This window comes from Leptonychotes weddellii, chromosome 8 (genome assembly GCF_054177405.1).
Source record: "Leptonychotes weddellii isolate Sample4059 chromosome 8, ASM5417740v2, whole genome shotgun sequence".
Lineage (NCBI taxonomy): Eukaryota > Metazoa > Chordata > Mammalia > Carnivora > Phocidae > Leptonychotes > Leptonychotes weddellii.
The window spans coordinates 37859197-37883301 of NC_138376.1; the positions used below are offsets into that span (position 1 = coordinate 37859197).

At 36.8% G+C, this 24105-nt stretch overlaps 1 protein-coding gene and 1 pseudogene across 1 annotated transcript in view; both read right to left on the minus strand.

Annotated features, from left to right (window-relative positions):
- The window catches only part of CRISP1 (cysteine rich secretory protein 1), a 32430-nt gene extending 12856 nt beyond the window's left edge, over window positions 1–19574 (minus strand). Inside the window, exons 1-4 of the mRNA XM_081827569.1 lie at window positions 19318–19574; window positions 8520–8587; window positions 3260–3397; window positions 235–305 (exon numbers count right to left, since the gene is read on the minus strand). Coding sequence (XP_081683695.1) covers window positions 235–305; window positions 3260–3397; window positions 8520–8585 — 275 coding nt within the window. The 5' untranslated portion in view covers window positions 8586–8587; window positions 19318–19574. The remainder of the gene's footprint in view (window positions 1–234; window positions 306–3259; window positions 3398–8519; window positions 8588–19317) is intronic.
- LOC102735450 (cyclin-I pseudogene) lies at window positions 10845–12776 on the minus strand (annotated as a pseudogene).
- Window positions 19575–24105: the final 4531 nt, after the last annotated feature.

The window sequence follows — 24105 nt, forward strand, 5'->3', positions numbered from 1 at the left end:
TGTGTCAATTGAGTTGAAGCATTTTGTCAGGTGTATCTCCAAGTAAGTTGAAAGGAGGCAGAAAGTCTATATCACTAATTATGGGATTTGACAAATGTTCTCCCTAACACTCTTTAATCCTTACACTGTGTACATCCACTTAAAAGACTCCCAATATCTGAATGCAACACATCACCAACAAAAGTTGTAGACTTCATTTTTTACTACAGGTTTTGACATAAATCATTCACTTACTCTTTAGAATAAGTTTTGGATGACACCTGACTTAGATTTTCAACATTTTTCTTGGTGGCAAAGAAGTTTAACTGTTATATGTGTATGCTTCCATCTGTGTTAGTTTTACAGAATTGCCCTTCAGGTTGAAGGAATTTACTAAACCTTGAGATGAATTAAGTAAGTCATTAACCTAGGCTCAAAGCAAAAACATGGTTTTACTCAGCATAATACCCTCCAGTTCCATCCACGTCGTTGCAAATGGCAAGATTTAATTTCAAAAACTAATTACGTAGCGCATGGTGATTAACATAACATAATAAAAAAGTTGTCTACCTTAAAAAAAAACAAAACAAAACATGGTTTTGTAAGGTTTGATTGTTTCATGCAAGAAAAGTTGTATTTTAGTAGTGGATACATCTACCCGAGGTCGTAGAGATGATACAACACATCCTGTTAGGACATAGGATCTCCTGGCAGTGGGAATATCATCATTGTAAAAAAACCTTAGTAAAAAAAAACCATGCCTACTATGACCGGGTTACCAAGTGATTAGGACTAGAATTTATCTGGGTAACTTACGGCTCATTGCTTGTTGTGTATGCTGTGATGTACTTCCAGGTCACTTTCTGAACTGAAGCACTTATTTCCTCTTAAGCTGAAAGTCATGTCCACTGACAGCTCTACTGTATGTCCTTTCTAAAAATTGTCCTGCATCCAGGAGCATAATCCCTTCCCTGGGGTAATCCATACCCAACATCTGGTCAATGTGGGAACTGTAAATTCCAAGCCACTTCCCTCCTACTCAGGACAGCTCCAAAGGGTTGTCTTAGTTGTACAGCTTCCAGAATTATCTGAGCCCTCTGTTGTGACTACATCATAATCCAACTTTTCCATATGTCCACTGCTGCTTCTCTCTCTACCTCCACAGGTAGGTGTCAATCTGGGGATTGTTCTCCAATAAACATTCTGCGTGCTAATCTCCATCTGAGTATGCTTATCTTGTCACATAAACTACCTACAACATTCATTACATACAGTCTGTGGTTCAGACCTCTTTGAGGAAGCTGCCTGGGATATTACCTCTGATTCATATTGGTAAGATGCTCCTTTTTTTTTTTTGTGATAGATCCATGATTAAAATCACAAGTGGGTATTCATGGTTATTACACCAAAGCTATGAATTCTGGCTTTAATACATGGTTCCATTTAATCGGTTTCTAACCTTATGCATGGAAACTTTTTCAGAAAATCTCTGCCTGACAGCTGTGATTGGCCCTTCAGCCCTGCTGTAACTCTATCAGTTCCTTTCTAGCCATATCCAATGCATTGTTTATGGAACAGCTCAACTCTCATATTCCTTTGAAAATCTGATTCAGTCTTACTGGTCACCTAATTTATAGTCTTGTTGATCTCTCGTACCTTTACACTTTAGCACTTGAATGTATTCATTCTTACATTACGTTCTAAAATTCCCTTTGTATTTGCCTTTAACCCACAATAATAAAATCTCTGAATCAGAGGCTATATTTTCCATTTACTCTAAAATTTCTTTAGAACCTCCTAGCTAAATGTGTTTGCTCTTTTGGAAACCAAGTTAGTTTAGACCCTGTTGGAGTCCAGTGAGTTTGGACCCTATTTGTACTAAGGGAGGTATATAGTGAAGAGCAGCTGCCTGGAGCTGTGCCATTTGCATTTGAATCTGCACTTATTCAGTACTTATTACTTTGGATTTTAACTAATTTCTCTGAGGTGCAGATTCATTATCTGTAAAATGGAGAAGACAGTATTATCTGCATCACAGAACTGTTTATTTAAATGAGTTAATGTAATAAAGTTCTAAAAGAGTGCCTGTCAATAGTAAGTACAATCTACATTTCAGGCACAACACTCAATGCAAGAAGGCCTATGACAGCTACTGATTTTTATTGTGCTGTTTAAATAACATTTTCTATTTTAAGCTGACCAAGAGATAAATTTCAAAATAATGCTTTTATTCACTTGCTTCCCACCCTTTGTCATTTGTATGAGGAAGCTGTCCCTTAGAATCATTCTCCAGAGCCAGCGCTATTTCTAATTCTTGTACTCTAGACCAGTCCAAGGTTAAAGGGACCAGGATAAGTTTGCACAAAAACCTGAGTGATACTTCTGGGAGATAATACATACGCAGCTAATCACCTGGTACATCTGAGACTGCCCTAAATTTGTTTTGTTTTATAGCTCCTAGTGTGCACACACACCAGGTTTATAGTAGAAAGACAATTCTCTTTTTATGGGATGCAAGGGAACTGGGAAATAGGTTTGTCAATATTGGCTTATCTGGCAGCACCACCTGACTTAGAATCTGGACATCTTGATTCCCAGATGAGTGCCTAGCCTCTGGGCTGCTGCCCAATGAAGACAGTTATGAATTGCCTCTATAACTTAAAGCTCGCTATGCTGACAATACTGGCCGGCAGCTTCAGCTTCAGCTGGCAGCTTGCAGGGGTCTCCACCCCAGACTTTCCAAATCAGCATCTCAGAGAGTGGGGCCCAGGAATCTGTGTTTTACCGAGTTTTTCAAGCAGTTTGTTCAAGATTGAGAAGCACTGTCCTAGGGTACATTATGAATGAAATTAGACTGTCTGAGTTGGAATTGTTGCTCTGTCATTTAATAACTGATTTTGGGAAAGTTCCTTGCCTCCTCCATGCCTCCATTTCTTCCTCTCTCTCTTTTTTTTTTTTAAGATTTATTTATTTATTTGAGAGAGAGAGAGAGAGCACACAGACACAGAGGGAGAGCGAGAAGCAGACTCCGCTGAGCAGGGAGCCTAATTCAGGGCTCTAACCCGGGAACCTGGGATCATGAACTAAGCTGAATGCAGATGCTTAACTGACTGAGCCAACCCAGGTACCCCTGTGCCTCCATTTTTCTGCTGCTAAGTCATAGGTTTGTTTGGGAAGACCAAACTTTTAGTATACTGAAAGTGAAGAGAACTTAATAAAAGTTCAGTAAACACTGTTACTATTATTAACATCGTCGTTGTTGCTGTTTAATTAATCTTACCATCTTCAGCATGTTTCTGGCTGATGGAACTACTCCTCTCCTGAGGGTGTTATGTACAGTAACGATTTCTTCTTGGACAGTTGCCAATTCAGTGAGGAGTGTATTATATGGAACATATGGAACTGGAGCTGGTTTTGCCTGTGATCAGAAAATTATTAATTAGTCTTAATTCTTTTATGTGTAATTCATCATGTATATTACTTGCAGACCTATAGCAATATGAATTTGTAGTTTATATTGAATAGATAATGATCTACAGCATTTTAAAATTAACAATTGCTCAATAGATTAGTTTCCATTTCTCCAGTGCTAGTCTTGTGGGTTTCTGAATGTCATCTGACATTTTACAAGTGTATAGCATAATGCCCTGGATATCCTGTGATTGGGTTTTTTCAAATTTATGGTACTTTGGGCCATGTTAAAGTACTTTTTATCAGGCAATATAAACCATAGTGGAAGATATCTTGATATCACACCTTTATTGACTGACTTCTCTTCCTTGGCTCCTATCCCACCCTACTTCCTGCAAGTGTTCTCTTTGCTTCTTAAATAAACCACTTGCACTTGAATGCTGTCTAAAGGATGTGTCTAATCTAAGATATTAATTATTGAATACAAAGCCTCCAGTGTCTTCAACTCAGATTCTACCTTTTCGTCTTATGCCTATGAAAAAACATTAGCATTTTTATACATATATGTAAGTATAACATATAATTAAAATCAGCTACAATCCAGAATTAATGACTTTTCTTTTAATTTATCTTGCAACTAAGAAGAAACTAAACAGCTTTAATATTTTAGGTTAGCATTAATTGCTATAAAGAGCAGCTTCTTCTGTGTGTGTATTATCTATCACATGCACTTCATTCCTTTTGTTTAAAAAGTGGCAAAACATATGTAATATAATTTGAGTAGTATCTCTTTATTCCTCAAGTACCAAAGGACTATTAGCAATTTCTGAATGGATAGGATACAACACCATACCTTGCTCAAATTTAGTAGTTATTTCATTTATTTTATATCAACATAAAATAGGAATGGGGCAAAGGCCTAGATACGGAATCCAGAAGACCCCTCCAGAGACTGTCCCCTGTGGACATCATTTCTTCAAAAGCCCACTCATGTGGTGCTATTTTCCTCCATACTTCAGGTAGCTCTTGTCTAGGCTAGAGGAGAGGTGGGGAGCCACCAGAATTCCTTTATCATAGCCAAATTAATTTTCCTTGCTCCTCTGAACTCTGCTCCAGTGAAACTCAAGACATACTGCTCTACCATCTCATTTCTGAACATTTATTTTCTGATAATGTTTTCCTATCAATTCCTCTCATTCATTTAATTTGGGCCTTCTGGGTTTTGTTTTGTTTTTTTTTAAGATTTATTTATTTATTTATTTATTTATTTATTTATTTATTTAGGGGAGATAGAGAGAGCACGAGCTGGAGCAGGGAGAGGCAGAGGAAGAAGGATAAGCAGACTCTCTGCTGAACAGGGACCCCCATGAGGGGCTTGATCCCAGGACCCTGAGATCATGACCTGAGCCTAAAGCAGATGTTTAACTGATTGAGCCATCCAGGTGCCCTGAAACTGGGCCTCCAAACAAGCTCTCAAGGGCCTTCTGAAACAAATTCATCCTGTCCACCCTAACTTCTGCAGTCAACTCAAAGGACTTCAGCATTCACATGGATGGTTCCAAACATCTGATATCTCAGGCCCTTGAATTCTTCCTCTTTTAGATCTCTCCTCCAAGTCTCTTTAGTCTCCACGATGATGGTCACAGTCTATATCTCATAATCACTCCAAATGCCAAATCATCTGGTCAAACTTTTCCCTGCCTGATCAGGATTTCCTACTCTTCCAGATTGCTAAGGTCAATCACTCTGACTATTTTCAACATAATCTAGTCTTTTAGCTCATTCTTCATTTTCTCTATTTTCCCTCTCTTGTCTTTTCTTTCTTTTCTATTCATGTTCTCTTATTTCAACAACTTTCTTGCTAAAATATTGAATCCTTTCCCACCCATTGTCATTTAGGAACCCCCCCACTTTGGGTGGGACCAAAAATTTCCCTGCCCGCACAGAGTCAGATGAACATTAGCAGAAAAATACTCTACAAAATGCCAGATATTGGTATCATCCAAAATTCTGATTTCTAATCTCAAATAGTGCTTTAATTTGGTCATCAATTCTACTAATTTACCTAGTTAATTCACCTTGTCTTTCTTCATAATGTTATTGCAGAACTTGTGCACTCTACCCCAATCACATTGACCTCTCTCAATAGAATCTGGTATGTCCTACTTTCCTCAGTAAAGAGGCAGCTATTTCAGCTTCTCTTGGTCAGTCTACCAATCTGCCTCTATTTGTTCTCATTTTTTCCTCCTTATCTCTTGTGGTACTACTGAACAGATCATACTTTCCTGGTTTTCTTAAACCATTTATTGAGGTATAATTGACATGTAAAATCTATACATGTTTAATGTATACAATTCAATGAGTTTGGTAAGTATACACTTGTGAAACCATCTCCACCATCAAGACAAACAAACAAAAGAACACAAACATAGCAATCACCTCTCAAAGTTTCCTCCTGCCCCCTTTACTGTTACTATTGTTATTATTTTGTGTATCTTGTAAAAGCATTTAACCTAAGATTTACCCTGGATTTACCCTAGATTTAAAACTGGATGTCCACATGCAAAAGAATGAAATTAGACCCTTACATCACACCATACATTAAAATCAACTTGAAATGGATTTAAGACTTAAATATGAGACCTAAAATCATAAAACTCCTAGAAGAAAACATAAGTAAAAAGTTCCTTGACATTGGTCTTGGCAAGCACAGATGATAAAAGAAAAAATAAGCAGGTAGGATTGTATCAAACTAAAAAATTTCTGCACAACAAAGGAAATAATCAAAAAGATGAAAAGGCAACTTAATGAATGGAAAAACATTTTAAGCTATATATCTGATAAGCAATTAATATCCAAAATATAGAAGGAACTAGTATAACCTATGAGCAAAAACAAAACAAAACAAATAAGCTGATTAAAAAATACACAAAGAACCTAAACAGTCATTTTTCAAAAAAAGACATATAAATGACCAACAGGTATATGAAAAGGTGCTTAACCTCATTAATCATCAGGGAAATGAAAATCAAAACCACAATGATATATCACTTCATACCTGTTAGGATGGCTATTATTAAAAACAATATTTCAAGTGTTGCAAGGATGTAGAGAAAAAGGAACCCTGATATACTGTTGGTGGGAACGTAAAATGGTAAATCTATAATGGAAAATAGTATGAGGTTCCTCAAAAAATTAAAAACAGGTCATTCTTTCAAAAGCTATTTCTCCCCAGTGTTATTTATTCCATTCTCTTCCACATTTCCCCAAATCTCACATTACTCATTATTTTTCCATTGTATCTTCAACCAATTCTTTTGTCCTTCCCACTGATATTTATTCATAATCATGTTGCTTGTAACTTAAACAAACAAAACTTTTCATTTATTTCAGTTCCCCATTCAATCATTGTACTTCATACTTTCCTTCCCTATCAAAATTCCTGAAAATGTTGCCAGTACTGGATGTCTATAATTTCCCACCCTTTAAGCAATATAGTCTTCATTCACCTTTCCCCCATTTATTCCACTAAAACAAGGGTTCTATAACAGGAATGATATACTCCCTCCTTAAGTCCCCCCTTCCTTCCCCAGGCATTAAACAATGTCTAGAAAAATTTCTGGTTGTCATGACTGAGTTGGAGGGCATGCTCTGCCATCTTGTTGATAGAGGCCAGTGATTTTTGTTAAACATCCTAAAAAAGCTCAGGACAGACCCTCTTGACAAAGAATTATTCCATAACAAAATGTAAGTAATTCTGAAGCTGAGATACTTTACTTTGAAACAACTCCTATTAAGGTCACTAACAAGCTTAATTTGTAAATTCAATATTTTTTTAGTGTCTTCATTCTACTTGATTTATTGGCCGCTAACTCCCCTGACTAAACTCTCAGTGCAGAAATAGTCTTTCCGTGTAAGGGACAACACATTCTCTTCATTTTTCTCTGAACTCTCAGACTTCTCTTTCTTCACCTGGACTGACTATGGCTATAGCCTGGCCTCCTACTGACCTCCCAGCCTTCAAAAACATCCTTTTGCCTCTATTTCTCCCCTCCCACTCCCCATCCAGTCTTTCACAATCCATTCTCCAGTCATCCACCAGAGTAAACATTTCAAAACACTGACACAATGGAGTCCCTTTCCTGTTAAAAGTCTTTCAACAATTTCTTAGAAATAAAAACTATATTTTTTACAAGGCCTGTGAAGGCCCTGCTGACCTCTCACCCTCTATTTAAGATATGCTCCCTTACTTTTCTCTTCTTTGGTCTCAATGATTTTCTTTTAATCATTGCAATGAGCCTGTTTTTATTCTGCCTTAGAATATTTGCCCAAGCCTGTCTCTTCATTAGTATACTCTGTCAGCTTGTTCTACCAAGTGATTCCAGTTTATCCTTCAGATCTCAGATCTATCATGTCCTCCTTACCAGAGAAGTCTCTAATTACCTCAGACAAGATCAAATCCTGTTATTACCTGATCGCAACTCCCTGTACTTTTCCTTCAAAGATCTTTTTGTGTAACATCTACTAGATTCTCATGGAAAATTCTATATGTCAGTAAAAAGTGATTTCTGTCCAATTAGATGCCTAGTAGCTCAGTAAACTGTAACATTGAAGGGGAGTTTAAAATAAGATTCAAGCCTAGTCATTAGTCCATTTGCTTTCTACCTGGAATCTAAAAAGAGAATATACCATATTGCTTATTTTTATTGGACAAATAGTAACAGTTTATTATTTCCTTTAACTAGGATTCATGTTTAAATTTTATGCAATGAATTTGTGTTTGGAGCTTAGTAATTCCTGCTCTACATTCTCAGCTTTTTGAATTATCCTGAGGAACTATAATGAAATTGGCATAAGCCCATGGAGCCAAACTGGTTAGGTTTACTTCCAGGGTCTGCCACTTCCCAGTTATCTGACATTGGCCACATGACTTCACCTCCCTATGCTTTGGTTCTTTTCTCTGCAATGTGAAATTAAGAATAGCACTCGCCTACTAGAGCCTATGGTGAGACCAAGGTGAGTAACTGGCATAGAGTCCTCACAACAGTGTCTGTAACAAAATGAGTTCTACAGGGGTAGCTCTTATCCTTTTCTGGAAAGTGTTTATGAAACATACAATCCTCACATACTCTTATAATCAAAATAGGCAGGAAACCAACAGCGGCAGCCAGATACAGGAAGTATTTCATTGTCATCCCTGAAAAGAAAACATAAATTTAGATTATTATCAACTCCTGGGATTATTATAACCCTGTTTTATTATAACCCTGTTTTCAAACCTCTTTTGCATATATATTTACATTTTCTGCAAAAAGAGACCCGCAGGATCAAAACTAAGTTGAATATGTTAGTCAGTGGAACCAACAAAGGAAAACAGAACTGTAATTGGAAGAAAGATAGATTTCATGTCTTAATCACCAGAACCTTTGAATATGTTACATTAATGACAAAAGAGAATTAAGGTAGCAGATGGAATTCAAATTGCTAATCAGCTGGCTTCAAAGTAGGGAGATTGGGGCACCTGGGTGGCTCAGTTGGTTAAGTGTCCAACTCTTGATTTCGGCTTAGGTCATGATCTCAGGGTCCTGAGATAGAGCACTACTTTGGGCTGCATGCTCAGTGGGGAGTCTGCTTAAGATTCTCTCTCTCCCTCCCCTGACTCCCATGCACACGCACACACACACACTCTCTCTCTAAAATAAATACATCTTTAAAAAAGGAAAAAAATAAAGGGAGATTATCCTGGATCATCCATGCAAGTTCATAAGGGTACTTAAATGTGGAAAAGGGAACCAATGTCAGTGAAGGATCATGAGAAAAACTGGACCTATCATTGCTGACTTTGAAGACAGAGAAGGGAACATGAGCCAAAGAATGTGGGCAATCTCTGGAAGTAGGAAAAAGCAAGGAAATGGATTCTCCTATGGTGCCTCCTTGTTGAATCTTGATTTTAGCCCACTCAGTGAGACCCATTTGGACTTTTGACCTCCAGAACTATAAGACAATAAATTTGTGTTGTTTTAAGACACTAAGTTTATAGTAATTTGTTACAGTAGCAACAGAAAACTTATATAAAAACACAAGATTATATCTGAGTTCTCTATTGCCTATAGAGAAGACATGTGATCATAGCCCTAGTAATTTATATACATGACTTATATACATTCTGTATATATGATCACTCTGCTAAGAATGGTTGTCATTGTGAGTCAGGCAAATCAGAGCTAATATACCCTCTTCTTTATTTCTGTTTGATAAGGTTGCTGACTCTAGGGTATTCAATTTATTAAGTATAGGTTATTAAATTTGGTTAGCACCTTCTTTTAACAATCTGCCACGCTTATTTCTGAATTCATCCCTGCTGAGTGGAAAGCATTAAAAGCCAACAGTTTAGTTCTTATTTTAAAGAAAAATTTCAAAGAACTGGTTAAATGACTAGTGCTGAATAATACACGTAATGAGATTTGCCGTTGCTCTCAAGCTTCTCCTGCCCACTGCCAAAGAGGGGAATTCTGGAAATCAATTCTTTCAGGAAACATGAACATGCAAACAATCTCTTCTTTATCACTCTTTTTTTTCAATTCTTTCTTTCCCTTCCTTTCTTTCTCCTTCCAAAATGTCACATACCCCCAAACCTTCAGATTTATAGTACTATAGCACCATAGATGATGAAATATGAATTCCGTTCTTTTACTTAATCCTCAAAAAATCCAGTAAAACAGATATTTTCCATCTGAGTTAACTGAAGAAAAAAATAAAATAAAAAAGAGCTTCTGCAATATAGTAGATTGATATATATATTTATCATACACACATTAGTATTTATACCATTCACACTGAAGTGTTGTTATTCAAGTTCTTCCCCATTATGAAGCTGTCTATAACTTCTGTTGTTGCACTTTCTGACCGGAAATATGGGGTGATGGTGTGTATGTTCATTGCCTTAATGGTTACAATGCTTTCCTGAGTATACACTAACATGTACCTTAATTATGCCTCAAACAATCTGTTATAAAAGGTTTAAGAAATAGAAAGAGTTACCTATTTCACATGAATCAAACAACTGGCACTAAAAATTTAGATTTTGTCTTTCAAGTATTTTTTTCCTTATATCCAAATTTAGTACTTAAATTTACACCTAAACAAATAATTTATATAAAATATTTTATCCTATTTTTCCCAGAATTTCTTTTTTTTTTTTTTTTTTGAGGACAACTTTTATTGCTACCAGAGGCTTTTATCATCAGTACATGGTTCTGACTGCAATACCTTCTTCAGACTGCACAGGGAGCTCAGGATCCATAAGTCATTAAGAGAAATACAGGTAGGGTAAATAACTTTCATCAAGAAAATACTAATAGCTTAACATAAATTTAGGGTACTGAATTCAGTTATTACACGTTACAGACCCCAATCATAGAGCTGCCCCAACATCTAGACGGTCTCTCCTACTGATTATAAATGAGTGAAAACTGATCAGTTACCAAAAACAAAACAAAAAAACCAAAACCTTAGTTGTTACATGTTTCTTTGGTGAGCACCTGGATATACCTAACACAAATTCTTTTATACAAAAGTCAAAAATGCTTTCAACAAATCTCAGAGTGTCCTAATTACATGCCACTTTTAAGTTCCAGTTTAAGATAAACAAAAATGAAAACAGTAATTTTGTTTCCAGCCTCCAAGAACTGAAATGAGACAAACACAAAATCAATGTGGTCATGCCAGTCCTTTTTCTATTACCACCTCTCATTCATATGGGGCAATTCTGAAGTACCCTTTTTGGATTAATCTGAACCCTGGATTAAACATGGCTGTCACACTGAAATAATTTATTCACTAAATTGCTAAAAAATGATTTTGAGGGTTTCCTAATCAGTGGAAGTCAGGCTATAGATCCACATGCATAAAGTTCATTAAGTATTCAATAAAGAAGCAAGGAAAATTAAATCAGGATGCTGGAGACAGAGTGTGTGCCAGCTATGAATTTTGGAACTTTAAAAAAAAACACTGAATATGAATCTTTGAGATGGGTCAATCTCCATTACATTTTAGCAGAGAAAAGGGTGGAACTGACAACCACTACAAAATTTTTTTTTACTTTAAAAAAAGTTTGGATCTTTTGAATTTCACACTTTTTTTGGTCTTTAAATGCTTAAATAATGTCGATTATAATTTGCCACACAAGTAAACGGGCTTTTTTTCTGGCTCACTTCAAATTGGCCTGCTAAGGTATGCACCTGTATATAGCCTTTCCTGGTTTCCCCATGTTCCCATTCCCAGAGTAGTGTACCTTAGTTTGCACTTGAAGGTAACACTGGAAGCTACATGACAGAAACTGGCTGCAAAGGTGGACAAGGGGAAGCATGCCCTCTTGCCTTGATAAATCAGTGCCACATACAGAACCCACATTTTCCGAAGCATTATCTTCATTATAGAGCCATCTGAGTCCATCATGGAAGTCATCCACTTCCATCTCCCCCACTTCGCCATTAGCAGAGGTATGCTCGCACCCACGGGCAGCTGGCGGCTGATGGCAGAAGACTGCTGCACCTCTGCCTGGCACTTCCAGTTTGCTGTTGTCCTTGGAGAAATCTAAATCTGGGCCTGCAACAGAGGAGGGATGTAATCTGAACACTCCTTTGTCACAGGTCACCAGGGTGTGCTTGAGGGGACAGTAGACATAAAGGGAATTTAGAGGCAGGGAAGACTGCAGAGAAGAAAGGTGATGCACCACAAGCTCCTGACAGTGGATCAGCCGGGAGCGCTCCATCTGTGCTTTCTGAAGCAGTTCAGTTGTAAGAGGAAGCCACTCAGGAATAAGTTTCTCCATTTCCAAACTAACCATGGCCAGAGCAAGCATGGATCCTGTGAATTGTAGAAGTTGGTTGCAGACCATACAGTGAAGTTGCTTGGTAAGGACTGCCAAATGTTGAGAGGGGCTCAGTTTGGGCAAACTGAAAAGTAACTGAGGCCTACTTGACACTGCAATGGCATGGAAAATGTGAAGAAAATCCAATGGTGTAGCTGTGTGAAGATCCCAACTCAACTTATCCAGAATAATCCTCTCCATCCTCAGAATTTCTGATGAAGAACAACCACAGAAACTGTCTCTTGCCAACACCATCAGTACTGGAATTCTCTCATCCTCCTCAACAGTCTTGGCAGCTAGGAAAAAACAGCTGATTGCAATACAACTCAAGTATTTTGGATGGGCCTTCACAGTAGCTAAAAACCTGCCCAAAAGACTGCTAGCCAGAGCAAATGTTTCAGGGTAAAGGCTGAATTGGTACTTGAGTTTGGCCAGCCACTGACTCACTTCATCTCTCTGGGATGGAGAAACATTCTGATTTGTAGGCATTTAATTTCAATTATTATAGTGTACTTCATCATTATTATTACTTATGCATATTTTAACACAAACACCAAGCCATTTTTAGGACTTTTTTCATGAATAACCATAGGATTTGTGCTTCAAAATTGAAATCAGTTGAAATCTTTAGACTTTTTCTTAAGATGACATAAATGTAATTTTATTTCTAAGTGTACCTGATATATAATAGTGTTTAATAAATATTTAATAAATGAATTAGTTTTTGTACAGTTGAAATAATTGGTTAATTCAGACACACACACACTCACATGTACATGCACATAATCTGTTAATTCATTATAGTGCAATATAATAAAACTCATACTGATCCTGGAGTTAAAACACTACTGTTTTACCCTAGGTTGTCCTATTATCTATGATGCTAGCAAATACACAAGTTCTCTGAAAGTCAACTTCCTTTTGTTTAGAATGAAGTCCAATATGTTGGAGATACAAATGGCATATCAGGAATATATAACACAATCAGATCTTTAGTGTTTAATTTTTTTTCTCAAAATGCTGTAATCTGCTTAATGGGCTTCATAATCCAAGTTTAAAAGCATATTATATTTTATAAATGGAATCTAATTAATTCTGGTAGAAGTCCTTTGAAAACATACAGTACTGCCCATATTATTGTAAATATATAAATACACTCTGGAAATTTTACATACAAATATAATATCTTTCTTCTGCCATAAACGGGTAAAAAATAATTATTTTATGACATAAGATGCATAACAAATTTGATACAATCCTGTGTAGTGATGATTTAATGCTAGGATTTGTATTCTATGCAAGAATTGAAAATAATCACTAAGTAACTATTGCAACTCTTGAGAATGATTACAGGACAATTACTGTCAATGGGGATTATAGTTACCTTAGCATTTTTGGCTCCTCCAAAGAACTTTGATTTTTTTTTTCAGTAGCATATAATTTATTAATAACTAGCTGAAGTTCCTTGGTGGCTCTGTGTTAAATATCTTCCATTTATTTATTGACTTATTTTACTTAGCAGAGTTAAGGGCAAACTAAGGACAAACTCAAAGTTAAGGACAACTAAGCTGGAGGGTAAGTGCTAAAATAGAACCCTCAGCTCTTGAGGGTTGAGGTTTATGAACAGGTAAAATGTGCACACTCAACCAAAAACTCCTCAGAGAACAGAGGCTATAAGGAAAATAGGAGGATACCTTTGTTTATTTAAGAGTCAAGTATACACTTGGAGCAACTGAATCAAAACATGAAAGTAAAGGTTAACACTTGGGCAACAGTAGTATGTTAAGCATTTTTGAATGAGGATTGAATCCAGGTTATTATGAAGGTATCTCTGTTGGCCAAGAATTATTATGAAGTACAGACTTTGGGGTCTGGGCTAGTCCTCAGAGATAGAGTTTGAGGGTCATGTTGAAGGGATGAAAATAACAGGCAATAGGCTGAGATTTGGGCAAACAGGGAATCCTGCAGAAGTAATCCTACACAAAGGTGCAGACATAGAGGTTAGCATTGGAGAGCGTGACTCAGAGGTAGAGTAGAGGTTGTAGGGGTGGAAAAATAAGTGGTCCAGGGTGAGAGGTTCTGGGGACCCAGACTGAGGCATCTTCACTAGAGAATTAGAACAGAATTGGTCCCAGGGCCTGGACCAGAGCTAAACCTCCAGAATGGTCTGAATGATTCTCCATTGCTTGGGGGACTGCAAACCTAGAAACCAAATAGGTCATTTTAACCAAGGAATTATAGATGCATATACTCAGGGAAGGGCAGCTTTTCTGAACAGAGGTATTATGGGAGCAGTAGAAATATCACCTCACTGACTTCAGTATCAGTACTTATTTATCACAATAATTTCACATGCAATAGGCAATTCTAAGCCAAAACTCTTAAAATATATTCAGATAATAATACCAGAAACTTGATGCACTGATTACTTAAATTTATTTTCCTTACATTTCTGTTTTTCGATTGTATTTCCTCTTAATATATGAGCAGAACACGGATATTTACAAGTTAATATTTAGCAGGAGGAAAGATCAAGAATGAAGGAGAAGACTGAGGATTGATTATTGCCTTCTAGCATGCCCTTGGGAAGACATTCTCACATATTAACTGGTTAGACCAAGACCTTCCCAGAAAGCATTTACATGAAGTCCCTTCTTTGCCTGAACCAAAAAAGTCATAAGAATAAATTCTATAAGGAATGTATCATCAGTCTTTTTTACTTCTTTGCCTCTGTGAATTTGTCAATTTAAAAAAAAATTACTAAAGTAAAAATTATATTTACTAAAGTCCATAAATTTTAAGTATACAAATTGATAAATTTATGAATATGTATATACATGTGCAATCACAACCAGAACAACCAAGAGGATGCTTCATTCCTCCGTTCAATCAGTAAGTCCCAAGAGTAAAAACCATTCTGATTTCCATAACTGGGGGTTAATTTTATCCCTTTGAAATTTCATATGGGTAGAATTTGTATTTATGGTGTTTAACCTCTTCCCCTTAATATTATGCCTATGAGATTCATTCATGTTGCATGGAAAGTTTATTTTTGTTAACAGCTATGCAGTATTCTACTGTATGTAGACAATATAATGTGTTTACCTATTCTATTATTGATGAACATTTCATTTATTTTCAGTTTAGATCTATTTATGAGAAAAACTTATACAAATATTTTGTCCATGGGTCTTTTGGTGCATATTATTATTCACTTTTTTTTTTGATAGATACCCAATAGTGAAATTATTGGGTTGTATGGTATACATGTGTTTTCCTTTTAGTAGGTACTGTCAAATATTTTTCCAAAGGAGTTCTAGAAATTTATACTTTTATACTTCCATCTACTTTATATCCTCATCCATACTCAGTATTTTAACCTTTTTTTAAAAATTATCCATTATGGTTTTGTAATGGTATTTTATCAGAGTTTTTAATTTGTATTTGTCTAATTACTAATGATATTGAACACAGTTTTTGTTTTGTTTATTTATTTATTTATTTTTAAAAGATTTTTATTTATTTATTTGAGAGAGAGAAAGTGAGAGGGATCACAGAGGGAGAGGGAGAAGCAGACTTGCCACTGAGCAGAAAGCCTGATGCAGGGCTTGATCCCAGAACCCTGAGATCAAGACCTGAGCCAAATGATCCCCCCTGAGCTGGGGGGAGCCACCCAGGTGCCCCCCACCCCTGCACCTTGCAATACTTTTTTTTATTATTGAAATTAAACTACCCAACACATAGTACAGCATTAGTTTCAGATGTAGTGTTCAACAATTCATCAGTTGCATATAATACCCACTGCGCATCCCATCCAGTGCCCTCCTTAATGCCCATCACCCAAATACCCCATCCACCCACCCACCTCCCCTTCAGCAACCCTCAGTTTGTTTCCCATAGTTAAGAGTCTCTCATGGTTTGTCTCTCTCTCTGATTTCTTCCCATCCAGTTTTCCCTCCCTTCCCTATAGTCCTCTGCACTATTTCTTATATTCCACATATGAATGAAACCATATGATAATTGTCTTTCTCCGATTGATTTATTTCACTTAGCGTAATATCCTCCAGTTCCATCTATGTCCATGTAAACAGTAAGTATTCATCATTTCTGATGGCTAAGTAATATTCCATTGTGTATGTATATATTTCACTACATCTGTGTCTTTGGGGTAAATACCTAATAATGCAGTTGCTGAGTTGTAGGGTAGCTCTATTTTTAACATCTTGAGGAACCTCTATACTGTTTTCCAGAGTGGCTGTACCAGCTTGCATTCCCAACAATAGTGTAAGAGAGTTCCCCTTTCTCCACATCCTCGCCAACATTTGTTGTTTCCTAGCATGTTAATTTTAGCCATTCTGACTGGTATGAGGTGGTATCTCGTTGTAGTTTTGATTTGTATTTCCCTGATGACAAGTGATGAGCATTTTTTTCATGTGTCTGTTGGCCATTTGTATATCTTCTTTGGAGAAATGTCTGTTCATGACTTCTGTCAATTTCTTGACTGAATTATTTGTTTTTGGGGTGTTGAATTTGATAAGTTCTTTATAGATCTTGGATACTAGCCCTTTATTGATATGTCATTTGCAAATATCTTTTCCCATTCCATAGGTTGCCTTTTAGTTTTGTTGACTTTTTCCTTTGCTGTGCAGAAGCTTTTTATCTTGATGAAGTCACAATAGTTCATTTTTGCTTTTGTTGCCTTTGGAGACATGTCTAGCAAGAAGTTACTGAGGCTGAGGTCAAAGAGGTTGCTGTCTGTGTTCTATTCTAGGATTTTGATGGATTCCTGTCTCACATTGAGGTCTTTCATCCATTTTGAATTTATCTGTGTGTATGGTGTAAGAGAATGGTCCAGTTTCTTTCTTCTGCATGTGGCTGTCCAATTTTCCCAGCACCATTTATTGAAGTGACTATCTTTTTTCCATTGGATATTCTTTCCTGCTTTGTTGAAGATTAGTTGACCATAGAGTTGAGGGTCCATTTCTGGGCTCTCTATTCTGGTCCATTGATCTAGGTGTCTGTTTTTGTGCCAGTACCATACTGTCTTGATGATGACAGCTTTGTAATAGAGCTGGAAGTCTGGAATTGTGATGCCACCAGCTTTGCTTTTCTTTTTCAACATTATTCTGGCTATTCAATGTCTTTTCTTGCTCCACACAAATTTTAGGATTATTTGTTCCTGCTCTGTAAAAAATGTCGATGGCATTTTGATAAGGACTGCACTGAATGTGTAGATTGCTCTGGGTAGCATAGACATTTTCACAATATTTAGTCTTCCAATCCATGAGCATGGAATGTTTTTCCATCTCTTTGTGTCTTCCTCAATTTCTTTCATAAGTGTTCTGTAGTTTTAGAGTACAGATCTTTACCTCTTTGGTTAGATTTATTCCTAGGTGCCTTATGGGTTTTGGTGCACTTGTAAATGGGATCGATTCCTTAATTTCTCTTTCTTCAGTCTCATTGTTAGTGTATAGAAATGCAACTGATTTCTTTTTTTTTTAAGATTTTATTTATTTATTTGAGAGAGAGAGAGCATGAGAGGGGGAGGGTCAGAGGGAGAAGCAGACTCCCGCTGAGTGGGGAGCCCAATGTGGGATTCGAACCTGGGACTCCACGATCACGACCTGAGCTGAAGGCAGTTGCTTAACCAACTGAGCCACCCAGGCGCCCCAATGTAACTGATTTGTGTGCATTGGTTTTATATCCTCCCACTTTGCTGAATTGCTATAAGACTTCTAGCAATTTTGGGGTGGAGTATTTGGGTTTTCCACATAAAGTGTCCTGTCATCTGGGAAGTGTAAGAGTTGACTTCTTTGCCAATTTGAATGCTTTTTATTTCTTTTTGTTGTCTGATTGCTGAGGCTAGGACTTCTAGTACTATGTTGAACAACAGTGGTGAGAGTGGGCATCCCTGTTGTGTTCCTGACCTTAGGGGAAAAGCTCTCAGTTTTTCCCCATTGAGAACAATATTCACTGTGAACACATTTTTATGTTTATCAGCAACTTTGATATCATTTTTATATTATCTTTTGTGAAGTCTCTGTCAAATCTTTTGCCTGCTGTTATAATTAGGTTGACTGTCTTTTTTATTATTATTATGATTGATTTGTAAGAATTCTCTATATGTTCTTGATATGAAGTATTTGCCAAATGTATGTGTTGCAAATATCTTCTTTTAGTCTGTGGCTTATTTTTTGAACTCTTAATTGTATCTTTTGTTAAACAAAAGTTCTCAATTTAAATCTGTCCAGTTTATTTTTTCTTCTTTATGGTTCGTGTGTGTGCATGTGTGTGTGTGCACGTGCACACGCATGTGAGAAAAAGAGAGATCCTATTTAAGAAATTTTCATCATCCCGAAGTCCTTAGTCATGAAGCTATTTTCTTCTAAAAGCTTGATTCAACACTGATGAAAATATTGAAGACGAACAGGAGGATTTATACTATCAGATATTAAGATTTACTATAATGCTGTAGTAATTAAGACAAAGTACTAGAGGCCCAAGTACAGATATGGACCAAAGTAATATAATGGAATACACATACAGATTCATGTATACACTTACCTGATTTATGACAACCCAGGAAATGCCTGGTGACTCCCCAAAGTAAAATCTGAAACTAGCCTGCTTTCAATTAGAAGAGAGAGAGAGGGCCACTGCCTGCTTGAGTATGACTGGCTGGTTATTTTGGTAGCAGTGTCATATAATTTCTGAAATAGAAGATACCTATCTTGGTACTTTAGAATCTATGTAACCACATGGTAATCGGACCTACATGAAAAATAGTTTTTCTTCACCCTACTACAAGAAGTTTATGAGAATGATCTAAATTATTAATATGACCTTACATTTGAATGTATGTCTAAGTTTATTAATTCCCTTATCAAAAGCACGGAAATAACAAGCATTTACTTTTAGATTATAATGGATGGTGTTAAGGTAAGACCGTATATAATCTCTTATTTAACATTGTGACAATAGCATTAGGTACTCATTTATCATTAACTTCACTTTTCAAATAAGTAAACTGACACATAAAACATTATATAACTTACCCAAGTTCACACAGTTTGTAAAATTCAGTGTCCTGAATGAGAACCAGATATTTGGCTCTGTGGTGTGCTCTTGCCTTCAAACAATACTCTGCAGGGAAGATTTGCTCTGTGAGGAAGTCAGTTCAGAGAAAATGCTTACAAGAGATCCAGGAATTTACAGCAGGCAAAGGGCATGAGTGCATAATAATCAGAACAAATCTAAAGACTGTGAAAAGATTGCAAGTCATGATTGTGGATGCATTTCTAGTTTAGGATCCGGACAACGTCATCAGTGGACCTCACCAGTCTTAAATTTCCACATGCTGAACAAGTTGCAAAGATCAGCTGCATGATTCAGTAGAGTTACAATCAGATAACAAGAACACTGAAAAGGAAAGTGGCCCCATGGCCCAGTAAGGGAGGCAATTTATCAGCCTTATTACATGCACGCATGCAATCATTCAATACATATTTATTGAGGTATTACTAGGAATCACGCCTTCTTGTAAATACTGAGGGCACATAGAATAACCGAATCTTACGAAGTTTGCACTCTAGCCCCTGCATATGGTACATTCAGTGTGTTTATGGCAACTGCATTATAAATGCCAGGCACTTTGAGATTCTGCGGATGAAAAGATAACCTGTTTTCTTCAGGAACTTCTTGTTCAATAGGAAAACCACCAGCAATATGGGAGCATTCTATTAGAAGTTTGCCCAGAATTTATGTGGAAACAACTAACTGAAAAGTCTGGATATAATAAGTCATATTATACTACATACTAAATAGTAAAATATGAAATGCTTCAGATATTTGAGCTAGATGACAATAAATAAATAGGACTTTAACAGCAAAGAAGGATGGCACAGGCAGAAATCATCTACGATTGTAGAAAAACCACTCTGAAACTAGGTATAATCAGATGTTTTTGATTTATTATTCTGAAAACTTGGGAAATGTCTGTATTTATGAGTGTGTGGCCATTTATACGGAAGTCTCTATCTACATGACTGACTGGTATCTTTTTCTTTTTTCTCTTTTCTCCCCATTGTGGATTTTGCCCTTGTTCTCTAGAAGAAAGAAGACATTATTATTTAATAAAAATGTTTTCCTCAGATCTTTCCTGAGAAAGGCCAGCTGAATATCTACAGAGAACAAAATAAGGTAAAAAGTGGGTAGTCATGAGTTATTTTGTGTTATGTGTTGAAGTGGGAGTTATGAAATAAAAAATAAAAGAGATTGGAGGCTCTTGAGACAGAATTTTCTGGTCTCGCCAAAGAGTTCATAATGACTACTTGGAAAATAGTCTGCAGAAAAGGAGGACTAAACATCATTCAAAAATTGCTCACTGTGGCCATAAGAATATTTCTGTTGCTGTTAATGGGAGATGGTATTAAGCTGGAAGCATGCCAGAGCTCATCAAAAATCCTTTAACATTTTGCAGACAGAAAATTTCACATGACTTTGAAGTAAAGCTCACAAATGACTGAGCAACTTTTTTTTCCTCCCACATTGTAAAAAGAAAGCTGGAAAACAATTCTGCTGCTTCATCAAACCAGCATGGTTTATATATTGGAAATGTATAATTTGTCATTTATGTCTTGCTACACTGTTATTTATAAAGAAGAGTGTTGATTCAATGGCAAGTGTTTATGGAAACTTAATTGCTTTGGTTTTATCTGCTGATCCTGTCAATTCCTGGCATTGCTTTACCCAACACAATGCTGTCCGTATTTATATCACTGATGTCTTCATATAGAGTTGCTAACCAGCTTCAAATATGGCTTTAAAGGAATTTGGGAAGTGTTGGAAAGCAAAGAATAACTTAATTTGCATGTGATCCCCAAGCATGGATGCCAGTTGGCTGCTTCTGTTCACATCTCTCCTATTTTCATACATTGTTCTTTTTCTGTTTAAGCTTCTTAGCATAGTAAGAAATGATCTGCAGTGACTTTTTTTTTCTAAAACAAAAAATCAAGACACATTGGTCTAACATATGATATAACAACATGATGGAATATTTTTAATTGGAACTATCCCAGAAAACCCTCCAGAGATAGATAAAGACTAAGGTGTTTGTAAGCACATGATGTTTCTTAAAATATATGCATTTTAAAAGAACTTCAAGAAATCAATTATTTACTTGAAAACATAAAACATATAACCACAGAGAAGGAAGAAACCAGGATCTATGTATTAAACATGATTTGAAAATGTTGTACCAGCCTGAGGGCAAGAGTTGACCTAATAATATCTCCTGTGTGATTTATGCTGCTTTACACACACACACACACACACACACACACACACACACACAGGGCATTTCCAATTCAAAGGCTTCACTCTCCTTTTCCACTGGCCCCAGATTTCCTCTTTTTCTCTTCCACCATGGTTGAAATCTTACAAGGCTAATGGCTCCTTTGCCTCACTCGGGAAAATTGTACTTATGCTTCAGTCTTTTATGGTGCAAGGCTTCAACAACTCTAGACTTGCCTGGCAACTTGGGCTCACCCACTCAAAATTCTCTAGACCCTATGAAATCCAAATATGTGTCACACAGAATGACTCGTTAATTTTTTTTAATTTGATTCTAAGGAACTTTCTTGATGTCACAGCCCTTTGAACTGTTCCCCCTCTTATTTTAAGTTCTGTAGGGGTGGAAAACTTCTCCCTTCTGCTTCTTTGATTGGTCTAATAATTAAGTTGACATAAGACAGATTAATAGGAGAAAAACAAATTTCATATGTACTGGAGCCCCATAAAAATATGAGACTAATAGGCAATTAAGGTTTTCTATGCCATCTGGAGCTAAGGACAAGGAGGCAGAAGTCTGGGGTTTCAAAGGGGAAGAAAATTCACAGGAAGATGACAAGAGCAAATATTTGGTAAACAGATGTTTGCCCTGCCCATGCAAATAAGTCTTTTTGATATAAAAAGTTATCTATGGTAATAGCTTTCTTTCTGCTATAGGTTCCCTATCTAAATTCTTTTAGGCGGTTAAGAGAGACAAAATGTTTTCCCGAATCTGCTGGGTCTTAATTGCCTTCAGCTCAAAACCACATGACAAAACAGCACATTTTGGGGTCTTATATTCTGCCCCCCCTCACTTCCGTAATCTGGAATGAAAGTCAATGTACGTTTTTCTATTCAGCTTCGTTTTAGTTCTTTACTCCTTGTAAGAAGTTATCCCAAAGTAAGTGGCTTAAAACAATAAATATGACCCCTCACAGTGTCTGGGGATCAGGAATTTGGGAACAGACTCACTAAACAGTTTAAGCTTGGGTGTCCCATTGTTGTAGTCAGATGCAATTATCTGCAGACTGCAGGCCTTTATCTCTCTGGTGGCTTAACTGCTTCCAAGTTGACTCATTCATATGACTTTCAGAATGTTTCTGTTTGTTGGTGAGAACCTTTAGCAGTTCTACTGATTGGTCTCTCAACAGGGATGCTTGGAAGTCCTTACAACAGGGCAGTTACAGGGAGAAACAGCAATAACTTGTATGATGGATTCAGAAGTCACACACTTTAGTATTCCATTGGTCTCAGAGACTAGTCCTAATTCAGTTAAGGAGCTCGCACAAGGACATAGATAACAGGAGACAAGGCTTGTCGGAGCTATCTTGGAGGTAATTGCTATAAGCCCCTAGCCCCACCCCTTTTCTAACTCTATATCCAGGTTTTCCATCTCCAACTTAAAGGTTTGTAATTTCTCTCCAGTTTTCAAGAAAATATCAGTAGGAAGCTAGAGGTATAAAAGTCTATCTCTTCTTTCTCCGAAGTTAAGTTCTTAAACATTATGCCTTTAACTTAAATGGCAGAGGAAAGACAGATAAAAAAAAAAAGCCCACATAACCCCCTGAAAAACTTCCTAAGCAGTGCAAAGTGCCAAAGTCATAAGGATCTTTCTGCAAGATTACTATAGAGACTTAGATATAGTTAATTTATATCAGTCAGGGGGCCAACAAGAAACAGAAGGGATTCCCAAGAAGGGTAATTTGAAGAGAGTTTAATAAAGAGAATTTCTGAAGGTGTGGATAGGGTGTGAGGAGACGACTATGGACAATGCAATAACCAGTAATGGTAAGTAAATTTATCACACCTAGACTGAATGGTGGAGGGAAAGTGGAGTTATAGGAAGCCAGAAAGGGAGAAAGAGAGCCATTGGGAAAGGGTTGCCTTATAAGGAGTTGTAGCCTTGGGTGTAGGAATACAGCCAGGCTGAGAAAATCCTGCATCCTCTACATCCTCTCTACAGGATGTAGAGAGGGAGATGAAATAAACACCCCCAAATTTGGCCAACTCAACCTGAAGCCAAGTTCAAGAGAGACTGTTGATATAGGAATTACGCAAACATGTGTGTTTTAATTTCTCAACTTTAGTTCTTTGTGAGACCCAGTCATATTTCCTGTCCTTGGGTTATGAAGGGAATTATTTTCTGCTTCAAATCAATTCCCAAATTGTGCTTAAGGTAGTCTGTGTAAACTTTAGTTTGGGTTCCCAGCAACAAAACCATCTCTGCCTAAAACATATGTCAACATCCATTCTTTGACTTTGACTCAAACTGTATACAGATATATTTTGCTAACGTGGAACAAGAACTGACACAGGACATAAAGGATATGGTTATCAGTCAAGTTGATGAGGGAAGTTGTAAAGCTTACCATGTGTGTGACAGAATAAGACTGTTTTATGAACCATGCAGAAGAGAGCCTAGTTCTGCCAAAGAATGGAAGTTTTGAGCGAAGAAGAGTTAAAGGTAGACTTCAACCTGAAATTAAAGGGTTGTCTGAAGTAGGTCCAGGTGCTGA